This window comes from Rutidosis leptorrhynchoides, chromosome 8, assembly GCF_046630445.1.
Source record: "Rutidosis leptorrhynchoides isolate AG116_Rl617_1_P2 chromosome 8, CSIRO_AGI_Rlap_v1, whole genome shotgun sequence".
Classification (NCBI taxonomy): domain Eukaryota; kingdom Viridiplantae; phylum Streptophyta; class Magnoliopsida; order Asterales; family Asteraceae; genus Rutidosis; species Rutidosis leptorrhynchoides.
The window spans coordinates 253,113,107-253,127,372 of record NC_092340.1 but is presented as its reverse complement, the minus strand read 5'-3'; the positions used below and the strand labels follow the sequence as shown (position 1 = coordinate 253,127,372).

The following is a 14,266-nucleotide window of genomic DNA, read 5'->3' as shown; positions in this document are numbered from 1 at the left end:
AGTTGAGAATGTTTATATTAATTTTTAATTATTAAATCGGTGCCTCAATTCGCGTCGCCTGTGAGACTGACCAAGGTGGGATGAGCAAATGTGAAGGGATGGGAGAGTGGTGCAACGTGCGACGAGGGTCCCGACGGGAGGAAGACGGGAGTCCACTGGTGCTCTAAGTCTCGTTAGCAAAACCTTTTATTTGGTGATTTCTTTAGTTTCTTAAAATGCAACAACACTCGTCGTGCAAAATAATGCCGCTTAACTTTTCTTTTATTATAACCCCTTTTTCTTAAACCCCTTTTATTCAATACAAAGGGTCGCTAAACCCTAATCTCCGCCGCTATTTCACATTTTCCGGCCAACACTTTTCCACCGTGTACGTAGCATGCCCTTCAAGTTCTTCTCACTACAACACCTTCGTTTCCTCAATTCATCAATCATGAAATCCAATTCAAGGGGAAACGAGGTTTTCAGTCGTGTATTTCCTCACAAACTGAAATACCAATCATCATCATCATTTAATAAGAAATTAGGGTTACAGAATTTAATAATGACGTCAGCAGCCCAATCTTATTCAACTAAGGGTTCCAAGAGCTTAATTGAAGATGAAGCCGAGCTTAGTGATTGGGTTAGTGAATTGAAATCTGATTCCTTTAAGAAATCTCGATTGTATAGTGAGAGTGATAATAATGATGATCATGATTATGATAATGATTGGAAGAGAAGGAAACGAGAGAGCGATTCGAGGGTGAAATCGCGGTCCAATGGTAGTGAATTTGGAAATAGGAGGGAGAATTTTCGGGGTGATTCGAGAGGCTGTGTTCGAGGTGATCGCGGTGGTGGTGAATTTGAGAGAAGGAATGATACGTTTTCGCCAGATTTGAGTAATAAGGGAAATGCGCGTTCGTTTGACGGTGTGCGTAAAGGGAAGGAGGTTTTTACGCGCGATAGAAAAAGGGAAAATGGTGATCGATTTGTGTCGAAGAGTGGAAGAGGTGGGAAGAGTATGAGTAGTAGAGGAAGGTTGATGGTGTCTGATGAAAGTGATGAAGATGAAGAAGAAGTGGGACGAAAAAATGTAATGAGTAAGTTTACGGAATTGATTAGTGATGATGATGATGACGATGATGATGATATTGATGTTGATGATGGAGAGATATTGGAGAAGCCTGCTGTAGCGAATGTGCCTAAAATTTCACCCGATGGAAATGAATCGTATTTAAGTGAAAAGAGGTAAATGTTACCTGAGATTTTGTATGATACTTTACGTGACTGGTTTTATATGTTTTGTATGTATAATTTTGAAGTTGGTACATTTGGGACCATTTTTTAGATTTGGCTGATCAAAGTAGAGTTTTCGGAGTGAACGTATTTGAATATTGTGCAGGTTTGATGAGTGTGCAGTTTCACCGTTGTCTTTGAAAGCAATTAAGGATGCTGGGTACGAGAAGATGACTGTCGTACAGGAAGCAACACTCCCTGTCATTCTAAAAGGTTCTTATCATCTGTAGATGATGTAAAATTTGATTAGTGTAAATTGTTGGGTGATTCTGCTTATGTGACATTTCGTATGAATATGAATAACCTCTATAAGCAAGATCATACATATTCAAGAAGAGTCGTACTATCGCTTTGGGGTTAAAAAGGGACCTTTTCATCGAGATTCACTATTTAATAAGATCTGATAACTTATTAAAGATTGATCACGAAAGTAACAAACTAAATTTTGGTGTAAATTTACATCGGTTAAGAATCTTGATTTGAAGTCAAAATGGGACCTTCATATTTTTGTAATAGTTAATTCGAGCTGTGAATGATGTACATGATGCTTATTTTAGTCATTTTAACTCTTCAGGGAAGGATGTGTTGGCTAAAGCTAGAACAGGCACCGGAAAAACTGTTGCATTTTTGGTAAACATTACTATTAGTTGTGTTTTTTTCTAGAAAAATGGGTCATGTTTGAAAAGATTAATAATGTTTAATAAAATATGTTAATATCAGCTGCCGTCGATTGAAGTTGTTGTGAAATCGCCGGCCGTTGGACGTGATCAGAAGCGTCCCCCGATTCAGGTTCTGATCATATGCCCTACTAGAGAGCTTGCAAGTCAAGCTGCCATGGAAGCTAATAAATTGATCAAATATCATACATCTGTTGGTGTTCAAGTTGTCATTGGTGGCACACGGCTTGGTCTGGAGCAAAAACGTATGCAAGCAAGCCCATGCCAGGTTAGCTGCGACACAAATGATGTTGAAATTCAATTTGTATTAGCACAAAAAAAGGAATTATAATAAGGTTGCATTTGTTTGCCTCTTAATTGAATGATTTAGCACTGAATGTTGAAGTACTGAATGTTGAAGTACTCTCTTAACCATTCAGCACCTCCATTTCCTTTAATATTCTCCCTAAATTATATCCAAAACACTTGTTAAACAATTATTTTCTTTTATTTATTCATTTAAAAGTTTAAAACATCAATTTGACATCATATACAAGTTCATTCATAATGATTATCTAACATGTTACTTTCGTTCAGAACCAAATTCAAATCAGAACCTTTGAATCATTCACATTTTGAACCATTTAGCAGTCAATCATTATGTTTTATCGGACGCATCCTAAATCTGTTACATTCTACAAAAAAAAAAGATGTACTAAATTTGTGTGCGTACCCCTACCCTTAGATTCTTGTAGCAACACCTGGGCGGCTTAAAGATCATATTGAGAATACTGCGGGATTTGCGAGTAGGCTGATGGGCGTTAAGGTTTTGGTTCTCGACGAAGCCGATCATCTATTGGATATGGGATTTCGTAAAGACATTGAGAAAATCATAGCAGCCGTCCCAAAACAAAGACAGACACTATTATTTTCAGCTACGGTCCCACCTGAGGTTTATTTCTTATTCTTATGTGGTAAATCATGTTGTTTACTTTGTGTCACATTAGTTTCAAGTTATACTCTTTTAAGAATTGTATATGAATATGAAGGTTCGTCAAATTTGTCACATTGCTTTAAAACGGGATCATGAGTATGTTAACACCGTACGAGAGGGCAGTGAAGAAACGCACACGCAGGTATATTGTTTAACTGCTTCTATAAAATGTTTGTTATAGATTTAGTTTATTAGTTATATGTTTTGTGGTCATTGACATCTACCTTGTCGGTAGGTTCAACAAACGCATTTAGTTGCTCCGCTGGACAAGCAATTTTCAATATTGTATGCTCTCTTGAGAGATCATATTGCAGATGATACTGACTACAAGGTCTAAATTCTCGAGCTTTTATCTTGATGATGATGCATTTTGACCGACTGTTATGATCAATTATAAAATGGTGGTATATGCAGGTTCTTGTATTTTGTACTACTGCAATGGTCACAAAACTCATTGCTGACCTACTTGGTGAACTGAAGCTAAATGTTCGAGAAATTCATTCAAGAAAGCCACAGAGCTATAGGACTCGGGTTTCAGACGAGTTTAGAAAGTCAAAGGGTCTTATTTTGGTAACGTCTGATGTGTCTGCACGTGGTGTCGATTATCCAGATGTAACACTTGTTATTCAGGTATCATGTTCGCTCAGTCAAACTCTGGGATACTCGGTCAATAGGTCAAAACACGGGATTACTCGGAAACTCTGTCAAAGTCAAAGTTGGTCAAAATCGGTTAAAGTCAAACTTGGTCAAAGTCGGTTAAAGTCAAACTTGGTCAACATCCGAGTACTCTCTGAGTTTTCGATTACTTAGTAACAAGTCCCGACCGAGTATTCCCCGAGTAGCGATTTTAGCAACCTTGCTTTCTACTAACATTTATAGCGAAAATTGGTTATCTGACCCGAACCACTACCCGCCCAATTCGTACAGGTTGGTCTTCCATCTGATAAAGCTCAATACATTCATCGGCTTGGAAGAACGGGGCGTAAAGGAAAAGAAGGTCAAGGGATACTACTGCTAGCACCCTGGGAACAATTCTTTTTGTCTACCCTAAAAGATTTACCGCTTTCCAAAGCCGAGTCACCTTTGATAGATACCGACACAAAGAAGAAGGTTGATTATTTGGTTCTCAAATTTTATTAATTTTGACATTTACGAGTCAAGATTTGACTTTGGTGTAATGTACAGGTGGAGAAGGCATTGTGTAATGTAGAGATGAAAAACAAAGAATCTGCATATCAGGCATGGCTTGGGTACTATAACTCGAACAAGACTATTGGTAAGGATAAATATCGTCTTGTGGAGCTTGCAAACGAGTTCAGCCGAAGTATGGGGCTCGATAATCCACCTGCAATACCGAAACTTGTTCTTGGTAAAATGGGGCTAAAGAATGTACCGGGTTTGCGCTCTAAATGAAACTGATGAACCAGTTGGCTTACCCTGAAAAGTTGGGCTACTGGTATATTGTTTTGTAAGCCTCCTCTAGGACAAAGAATATTGTAATAGATTATTGGCACACCTGATGATATTTATTTGAGTTGATCAATGAAGTTTTGTTTTCTTTTCTGTTGTTGATCAGCTTTTGTCTGTTAGTCTCACAAAGTAACAAAATGCATATATTTGCTCAGATTGTAACGTTTTATGTTTTTGAATTGTTAACTTGTTAAACAATATCATAAAACAAACGGACAAGGTACGTTGTAAAATTACATGGCATATGGTGAGAAAACCCGGCCCAATCCGAGGGTATGGGCTGTAAAAAAAACCCCCTCCTCCACTTGCCCCCGCAATGCTATGTGCGGAAGGCACCCTTGGGTGGAATTCAAGGGTAAAGGCCAAAATGGGCAACCTTGTGTGCAATGCTGCACCCCACGGGTCGAACTCCTAACCTCTCTTTAAGAGAGAAATGTCACTACCACATGAGCTACAACACAAGGTTAATAAACGGATATGGAACATAACAGCCCGCCTCCAGTTCATGAGGTTAATAATGTGGACAAATTTGTTAATGATATTGTTGAGCCTGTGGATTTTAGTGATAACACGTTTGTGGCCGAAAGTATATTTTCAAAAGTTGAAAAGGAAGTTAGTAATAATAGCAAGAAACAAGAATCACCTAATTCATCCTTATCTTAAAACCTCCAGGATTTAACGGTATGCGGTTCCATTCTCCTATTGCTAGTGAGCAGTATTCTAGAGATGAAGGGGAAGATATTTTCACGAACAACTTATTGAATGTGGGAAAATTGTCCACTGTTTAGGGGATGAAAACTCCGCATACTTTCACTCGGAAATTTATCGTAAAAGAAAAATGTTACAATTCGTTGGTGTAATGGCAGATAGCATTTGGGTTACCAACCCTTCTCTTGTAAAGGAAGTGTTCTTAAGGCCCGTTTGGCTCACGGAATCCATTGAGATTCCGGCAGAATTGGAATTGAATCTAGACACAGTGTGTGTCAAAATTCAATTCCAATTCCGCTAGAATCTCATCGAATTCCGTGAGTCACACGAGGCCTTAAAGTTTTTCATGGAAAAATTCAAGGCCTCTGACAATTAAGTCTGAGAATAAAGTGATGCCTTTTAAAGGTACTTGGTCTTCTATATGTCGTACAGTCGATATGCTACATAATAAGAATTATATTGACCCCTCCCTGTTAAAGTTGCACATCGGCAACGGGTCCAGCGCCTCTTTCTGGTTCGATCCTTGGGCTGATGGGGTACCTTTAGCTACAAAATTTCCACGTCTTCTTGACCTACTTTTTGGTGTAAGTTTGTGCCCATTAAGATTAACGTTTTCATTTGGCGTGTTATGGTTTATAGACTTGCGACAAAACTAAATTAGCTTGATCGTAGGTTGGATCTTGATTATTCCTCATGTTGATTTTGTAATCTCCCTTTGGAAGAACAATTGCACCTGTTTATTCAATGTAATACTAGTAAGGAAATTTGGGCCAAGATTAGTAAATGGACTAATCTTTCAATACCTTCTGGGTCATCGATGGATAACCTATGGGCATAGATTGATGGAGTTCCTATTCCAATTTCGGAGAATCAGAGGCTCATTGTGAGGATCATTATCCATTCTACGCTTTGGAATATTTGGAGGCTACGAAATAGCATTATTTCTAAAGAGAACTTATTTCGTAAAGGTCTCGTCTTCGACAGTATTGTTGTTACCGGGTTCAACTGGTTGTTTAGATTTCATAAGAGGAGATGTAACTGGACAATGTGATTGCAGTCTCTTTTGTATTCTTTGTAATTTTTGTAACCTTATACTCTTAATTTTCTAGCGTCTCACTAGTTTTTTTTATTTAATAAAATACTCTGCTCTTCGAACAAAAATTACAACACCCATCATAAAGAGTTTCCAAGAAGAACCTTTTTTCCCGGAAAACAAACCAATATATAAATAAATGAAAATTCATCTATTTGATTTTGCTCCCAAACATATAAGCTTCGGGATCGAATGGAATAGCAGCTAGGCATAGCGTATTAAAATCCACGGGTTTTGCTCCCAAACGTGAGCTTGTGAACTAACGGCCCGAAAGAAAACTTTAGACTTGATGCTCGAGATGGTGTTGGACCAACACAAAAATTCACCGTTGAACAAAGCCTTGTTTCTAGCCGTCCTTTACGCCCATGCCACGAAACTAGTATCTAGAGTTTTCTTGAATCGTAGCCGGCATGACCCAGCTTTAAATCCACCATATAAACAACACGCGCCAAACACTAGAGGAGCAGTAATAGGTGATTAACAGATTCTTCTTCACCTCGGCACCACCTGCATTAGACCATTTGCCCATGAGGAATGATCATAAGCCTCCTTAACACTGACTTCACAGGGATACAACCAGTGGCGGATCTATGATTGGTAGTCACAGGTTAAAACCCCAAATAAATTTCTACTAGATGTCTTATTTCAATTGTGTCACTAAAAAAAATGTACACTATCCAGTGGTGTCACTAGTTAAAAATCCAAAAGATTTCCACTACATAACGTATTTCAGTGGTGTCCAGTGGTGTCCCGTGCAACCAGTGGACCTAAAGTAGATCCACCCTCGATCCAACCTTGCAAACATAACCAATGGAATAACACCAGTTTAGAAGGAAATAAATTCTTCAAAACAAAGTTTGACCAATCTGGGCAAAGGGAACTATCAACATGAAGCATCATACGCAACCCATCACCTACAGTATATTGATTAAGTGGGAGATGGAACCCATACAACATAATCATATGTACCAGCGTTAAAGGGGAAAGCAGCCAGCTCGGCTGTAAGGACGCTGACTATCTGTTGTCGAACTCTGCAAGAGGTGATTGAATATGCAAATTCCAGACCTGATTCTGGCTCCCGTGAATGAAACGAAATCAATAACTTTACCATCTTGCTAACAAACAAGGTTCAACGTGACGGGATAACACTTAGTCCCCCATTTTCTTTGGGTTTGCAAACCGTGGACCATTTGATTAAGTATAATTTTTTTGGAGGAATCACCACCCCATAGGAAATTCCTACGCAATCCTTCTAATTGAGTTATAACCGAAACCGAAGATTTGTACAATGCCATGTAGTCTAACGATAGGATTGATAGGTCCGCATTAATCATAATCAACCTACCGGCTACCGCCAAATGAAAACATCGGCCTTTCCAACCCATGAAAGGGAACGAACCTATCTTTTTTCTAAAAATACGAATGCTCATTACAGAAACCGAGACGTTTTCAAACAGAAAACGTCACCAAACGGAAGTTACAAAAGCAGGAATCGAAGGCTCGTACCTAAAAAGCTACGGAGATACACAAAAGATGAACTATCTATAACTAAGCCTCGCCTACAAACCACAAATCAGCGCAACGGACCTAGCTACACAAGCCACAAGCTAATACAAATTCTAAGACAATAAGTAAGCACTTGGAATAAGTATTACGAGCAACTCCTAGGTAAATCCTCATGCAACAAGTGATTAACTCTAAACTAAATCTTCATTTGATTTTTCTATCATCATTGATAAAATTTATAAATAATACAAATTCCAGGAAAATTAGTACAAAGCTATCTTCCGTACTAATATGCTCAGTCAAGCAAAACATGTATAACAAACATGGTGGATGCCTAAAAAGTTCTACATCTCACATAACATTCATTCGTGTACCTGGAATAAGAGTTACATGTCATCGACCTCTAAATGCCAACAACGCGATACAAAAACCAAAAATGGAAACAACATAGCACCATTCACAACACCTAAACCCAGCTGTCGATGTAGAACACCAACTCCGTTAGTTTCCACAACCACGTTTCGGTAATCCAATAACAAAAAGATTCGAGTCCGTGCCCTTTGACCGTGATATTCCTCCGCTTTATGTCTTCGTGCTCAAAATCTTGATGTTTGTGCCAGATTCATATAATCAAACCTTCATACTCTACTGTCAACAAACTTTCCAACTTCTACAGATAAAAGCTGATTTACCTTTGATGATGTGATGAAGAAGATGGCCGATCTGGTGGTGAAGACCGTGTATATAACCCATGTTCCTCAAATGGGCCCCTTGTTCGATTTCCCTCATTATACTGGGCTTGCTGCTGCTGCTCATTCACACTAGAGAAGCCCACTTGACCCAACGACCCAAACTCAACCTGCTGTTCATTATGTGAAGTAAAACCCGTGTTATGATCATACGGATACATCATCATCATGGTTGAACCATTTGATGACGGTCCACCAGGGTTTGAATACATGCCATAAGCCACATTCGCTTGACCCGTTTGACTAGAGCTGCTAGGATGATGCAATGAACCATTTTGGGATTGGTATGTAGCATATGAATCATGTCTGTATGAACCCGTTGATCTATCAGACCGACCCTCGTTACGATCCATCCTCAATGTTGATTTATCCATATGATGATTTCGGTGATTGCGACCCGAACCCCGTGACTTCGAATTACCATTCCAGTTGCCTTCTCTATCAGTATAGTTATTATCACTTCTATCATGATTGTAATTCCCCCTTCGTGGGCCCGACGATTGCCGGTCCCTAGCTGCAACCTTCTGAAAAATTGACAATAAAAATAAATATTAAAAAACCGGACGTAACTCAAGACTGGAATGAAAAAAAAAAAACTGTCACAAATAGATTGACTTACAATATTAGGTAAGTAAGTCCCGGTCCCACTACGATATCTCGGGATTTCTTCCACGTAATGCTGGTATACATTAGGAGGTCTATTAGAAACGGACTGAACCGGTGCAGCAACGGGAACAAACCTAGGTCCATAATTCATGAACTGGGTCACATAATTCATATTTGGAACAGGTCTTCCAGGTCCATCCCATGGGACACGACCCTGTAAATAAGTAGGTGGTACCATAAGAGGTGAAGGATAAACTGTGGGCCCATGCTGATGTGGACTCTGACAATACCGACCAAACTGAAGATTCTGCCAATGGCTAGCAAAGTCACTATTAAGTATATCCGGCTTGCGCTCATCCAGCGCCACTCTAAACGAGTCGGGACTCACGTCACGTGACAGCTCAGCATGCACGTTTTGACCGAGATCACCGTTTTCTAAACCATCCTCGGCAGCAAAATGACTACTTGATGGGTCAGACGGTCCGGGTTGAGATGGTACGTTGTAATACGGAAGCATTGTTAGGAATGGAACCGGTGGTCCAGTGGGGTAAAATGTCATTTGTTGTGTAGAATTAGGGCCTATAATCATTGGACCCATAGGGACCAACGGGTCAGACCCACTAGGTTCATAACCAGGCATATGAGGTCTTGGAACAGACTGTGGTCCTAAGGATCGGTCCGTTGTGTCGGAACCCATACTCGGTGGACGAACAGAGTCCAGATCATCATCTACAGACTGGTGTGAAGATTGACTTTCAAACATGGTCTTCCCTTTGACATATCCACTTGATGACTCGGCAGAGACGGCGGGTTTTTTCCCTCGTTTTTCCTTCATTGACTTGTTGACTGTTGACTTCTCATCCCAGGAACTTTCAGAAGAGGTTTTACTTTTAAGTGAATTACTACGACTATGAGCAGCAGATGATAATCTTGAACTTGTAGTTCGTTCATCGGAGATAGGATCGTTTACTCTATCATCAACAACCCTCAATGGCCCACGTTTTTCCTTGTTAGACTTTTGTTGACTTCTCACTAGACCACCCGAACCACCTACACGCCGTGGCGGAGGAACATAATTTAACCCAGCAGACAAACGTTTACTATCATCTGATACCGAAATTTCAGATTTTACTCTCTTGGTTTCAAACCCACTAGCGTTCTCAACAACTTGTTCAAGGTCAGCATCAACTTGTTCTACAGAATTTAAATTTTCATTGACCGGGTCGACTGAGGTCAAATCTTCGGAGTTTGAAGTCAACCCATGCCCAGTAAAATAATGTGGAACGAAACCTTGCGGGAACTGCATTCCCGAAAATCTAGGATCCATCATAGGAACATTAGCGGGAAACCCTGGAAAATTCCTATGCGTGTATCCCATTCCCGCCAAAAAAGACGGTGATAACGGAAACGGTAAATGGCCAATCGGCATATGAACTTGACCATTGAACCCGTGAAGCCCAGAAGATGCCATTAGGTTTACAAGATCTTGTTCTTCTTGACGCATCATCACTTGTGGTCCAACACTAGAAGATGATACCTCTTCATATTGACCCGAATTTGACCCGTTATTAGAATCAACAGGACCGTTAGGTACATCAGGTTCATTCTTACTCCTATTGAACTGCTGATTTTTTCCACTTTCGGTTGCCCGGTTAGGTCTACCTTGAGTCGGTACATCATTTGTCAGTTCAGGACTCGATTGTGTTCTAGCAAACGGAGACCGTTGAACGTCGTTGGTCAATATACTCGATATCAGATTCTTTTGTCCGCGGGTCAAGTTCAGTTGACCCTTTTGTTTTTGCTTGCCACGAGCTGCAGTAGAATCACCAATCTTGACCTTACTTTCTAACTGATTATTATTATTATTACCGTGTTGACGGGTCGAATTACGGGTACGAGTGTCTTCGTATTCATTTTCACGACCGATAAACTCCTTGAACTTTTTGCCAGTTGAATTGATTTTTAGAATATCGATGGTAGGTCGATTTTCGGGAATTGGCAAATTGCTATGCAGTAAATCGATACCAGGTGCATCTGGCCGGATGCCACTCCCATGCCGGTCCCACGTATTTGTAAAAAACTGATTTACTTCAGCAACTAGATTTTCCTGAGGGCAATCTAGTAATCTTGCCAGCCTTTTCGCCCCAAAAGCAAATGCACTGCGGATCCTGAAAAAATTACCTACAAAGAAAAACACATACAACATCAATTTACACTCACTTGTAGAGATGTTATATATCTACTATCTACTTGCAAACTGGTGAAATATAAAAAATTTTCATTTACTTGTTTCTCATAACCATGCAACGAACTACTACGAAAATGAAATATCGACTCAATTTAAACGTGTGCAGCACATATACGACTATTATTTCTGTGAAGTAGTGTCACCATAGATCATCTTTCTGATATATGATGATCAGAATAGACCTGGCAATATGGTCCCAGTAGCATAGCATCGAGTCATATTAATCCTTTATTCGATTCGAATATCAGGGATCTTTGGAACAAATTATTAACCAGTCTAAATGAGCTGTGAAAAGATCACCTATAGGTGAGACCGAGTAATGCAGGGTAGGATAAAATAAATTTTCCTAGCTCCCCAATACAGAAGCATATTGTTATGTCGTGATCGTTATCAAGCATCAACACCATATTCATTTATAAGCATTTTCTCGATATCCCCTCTAATCGAATAAATACTGGCTAAATCATATTTGGCCTAAATCCTCTCAGCTATGTACCATGGTGATCTGCTGCTAATAACAACTCATCACCCTTCAATCTATTAACTAGTTGTTGATAATTTTACCCTATTGATTACTTCATTTTGTAGTTTGAGACTTCATTCATCTTGGTTGTTCAATGTTCTAGTTTAGATGTACACTACGATAGAATGAAAAGACGTATCCAAAGCCAGTTGCATTATTCATGCTAATAGATGTAACGTTTTTGCGCAGGTAATCTTTTTATGTAGCTTATACCAATACCAGTTACAAAGATTTACGCTTTTCTTCTTCAAAACATGAAAATATTTAATATTAATATGAAGAAACTGAGATTTTTATACAAAGTGTAGGGGTATCATTGATATCGGTTAGGAATTAAAATTTGTGGGTTTAATCTAGCAATAATTATAATAATAGATTCTAATGAAACTAAACACAGTTGTTAATAAAACGATATGCTATTCATAATGTTTTGATAACTCTAAAAGAAGTAAAAGTACCTTTACTGACACTACGTCCCAGATTGTTGCTGACACGCAAAGGATCAATAACATTAAAATGTTTGGATACAAACGGTTGGCCTTGGTTATCCTGACCACTAGGGAACACCGCATACACCGAGCTACAAGCATCAAGAAATACTTTGTTGAGCAGCAACTCTCCACTGTCCTTACGAGGAGGTTCCGCTACAATTTTAATTTAGAAAACAAAAATACAAATTAACGTCACCAAAAGAAAATACAACATTACCTAGACCTATCCCTGTATTATTAAGTAGATAAAACATCACACGTTATTACCGGTCACATCTGGCAGTGAGCTTATTGGAACAGGTCCCCATAAGCTAACACAAAAGTTTTCCCAGTCGAAATTACTAAAAAACTCCAGAAAACGATAAAGGACCTGCAAACACATTGAGATCATTCAAATGTTAAAAACAGACTCTGGTATCGAACATAAAATGATTTTTATTTATTTAACCAACCTCAAGAGGGCCTGCAAAAGAATTGTTGAAAACATGGAAAATGTAAAGAACCAAAGTCTCAAGGGCATAAGTTGATATGAGACCATGATGAGCACCAAGTATTCGGCTCTCATAATAACACCATGCTTTTATCAGGATAATGCTACGCTTAAATAAATGATTCTGGTTTATTAAATTATCAACCTGCAATGCAAAAAATTTCAATATAACAGCACAAACGTTATAACATTTGTCAATATCAATATGATTGTTATACTAACCTCCTCAAGAAAGCAAAGGGTGCACAATCCTCCAAGTTGATTAAAGGATATATCAACCACAATGTTCTCAACAAGACACTTTATAATCTTCACCTGCATTTTCAACATCAACTGTTAATATTGATAAAATAAAATCTATACACTGAAGATAGAAGCTAAACTGTAACATACTTCTGCTTGAATGTACTGAACCTCCTTCACACGAAATTCTGCATTCTCGTTTTTCTCCTCAGTCTCCAACAGATCACGAACCTCAGTAGCCCACGAGTCTTTTAAATTCGGATTGTCACTGAATGCCGTTAAGTCAATATCTCCATCAGGTAGATACGTTTTAAGGGGTACAGATCCGAATGTAAACACCTGCAACAAAAAAGTAATACAAATAGCACAAATTACTACAGAAGTAACACTTTGAATGAACTTATCGTGCAAAAGCTTTTAACTTTTTATGGCATGAAATTAAAAGATAAGGTGTCATAACCAAAAAAAAAGGCAACAATGCATAACAGAACACAAAAAACCCTTTAACATAAGTACAAGTATAACATCAGTTGCACTTCATGATTCTGTAGGAACCTCAAATTCATGCTATACACAACTACGATAATACATCAGAACATACTCCTCCATTTCAAAAAAACATTCTACATTAAACTGGACTTAGGCATGGTTATTCACATTCACAGAACACACATAATAACATCAGAAAAATCTTAAAAGTTTATGTGTAAAAAGTATTCACCTGACATGGAAAGCACTGCATAATAAGCCTTTGAACATAATCAGCAACAGCATTTCTTCTTTCTTCAGACGGCTGACTAGGCTGAATGCAAGCAATAAGCTCTGCAGTTCTTTCTTCAGCCTTTAACCATCTAACTGAATCTAAATTTTCTAACAATGGACCAGCATTGGGCAATAGCCCATTTGGCAACAAGCCATGTGACCAATCCTCATGGTCACCCATGCAATACAGTCCAATTATATTATATATATATTATCTATAAAAATGAAAATATATCTATATATATGCTACTACACTACACTAATACTTCAACCTACTCAAAACAAAAACAGAATCAATTTAGTTCAAACTAAGTATATAGATAACAGATTTCAGATCAAACGAACGGATGATGGAGATTAGAGTAAAGGTGTGAACTTTAATTAGGGCAAAATATTGTCAAACGCAAACCCTAGGAACGGAAGTTGAAAAGATCGGTGAATTAATCGTCAACAAA

At 38.6% G+C, this 14,266-nt stretch overlaps 2 protein-coding genes across 2 annotated transcripts; one reads left to right on the top strand and one right to left on the bottom strand.

Moving 5' to 3' along the window:
- Window positions 1–230: 230 nt before the first annotated feature.
- On the top strand, window positions 231–4,485 carry LOC139861400 (DEAD-box ATP-dependent RNA helicase 31-like). Its single transcript, XM_071849785.1, has 10 exons — window positions 231–1,224; window positions 1,379–1,485; window positions 1,847–1,902; window positions 1,993–2,217; window positions 2,674–2,880; window positions 2,978–3,064; window positions 3,158–3,253; window positions 3,337–3,552; window positions 3,850–4,032; window positions 4,108–4,485. Exons 1-10 carry the CDS (start codon window positions 377–379, stop codon window positions 4,333–4,335), a joined length of 2,253 nt encoding a protein of 750 aa, XP_071705886.1. The 5' UTR covers window positions 231–376; the 3' UTR covers window positions 4,336–4,485.
- Window positions 4,486–7,925: 3,440 nt separating this feature from the next.
- Window positions 7,926–14,050, bottom strand: LOC139861180 (uncharacterized). Its single transcript, XM_071849476.1, has 8 exons — window positions 13,771–14,050; window positions 13,200–13,388; window positions 13,029–13,121; window positions 12,769–12,951; window positions 12,584–12,686; window positions 12,284–12,469; window positions 9,068–11,235; window positions 7,926–8,972 (listed from the first exon to the last, which is right to left on the bottom strand). The coding sequence occupies exons 1-8, from the start codon at window positions 13,990–13,992 to the stop codon at window positions 8,388–8,390; spliced, it is 3,729 nt and encodes a 1,242-aa protein (XP_071705577.1). The 5' UTR covers window positions 13,993–14,050; the 3' UTR covers window positions 7,926–8,387.
- Between the last annotated feature and the right edge of the window lie 216 nt (window positions 14,051–14,266).

What these genes read in the sequence shown, in the direction of transcription:
- LOC139861400 (XM_071849785.1), top strand. Translation starts at nt 377, where the DNA reads ATGCCCTTCAAGTTCTTCTCACTACAACACCTTCGTTTCCTCAATTCA. An exon ending in GTGAAGAAACGCACACGCAG is followed by an intron (nt 3,065 to 3,157) that starts GTATATTGTTTA and finishes CCTTGTCGGTAG; the next exon opens with GTTCAACAAACGCATTTAGT. An exon ending in CAGATGATACTGACTACAAG is followed by an intron (nt 3,254 to 3,336) that starts GTCTAAATTCTC and finishes TGGTATATGCAG; the next exon opens with GTTCTTGTATTTTGTACTAC.
- LOC139861180 (XM_071849476.1), bottom strand. Translation starts at nt 13,992, where the DNA reads ATGGGTGACCATGAGGATTGGTCACATGGCTTGTTGCCAAATGGGCTA. An exon ending in TTCAGTACATTCAAGCAGAA is followed by an intron (nt 13,122 to 13,199) that starts GTATGTTACAGT and finishes TTGAAAATGCAG; the next exon opens with GTGAAGATTATAAAGTGTCT. An exon ending in CTTTTGCAGGCCCTCTTGAG is followed by an intron (nt 12,687 to 12,768) that starts GTTGGTTAAATA and finishes ATGTGTTTGCAG; the next exon opens with GTCCTTTATCGTTTTCTGGA.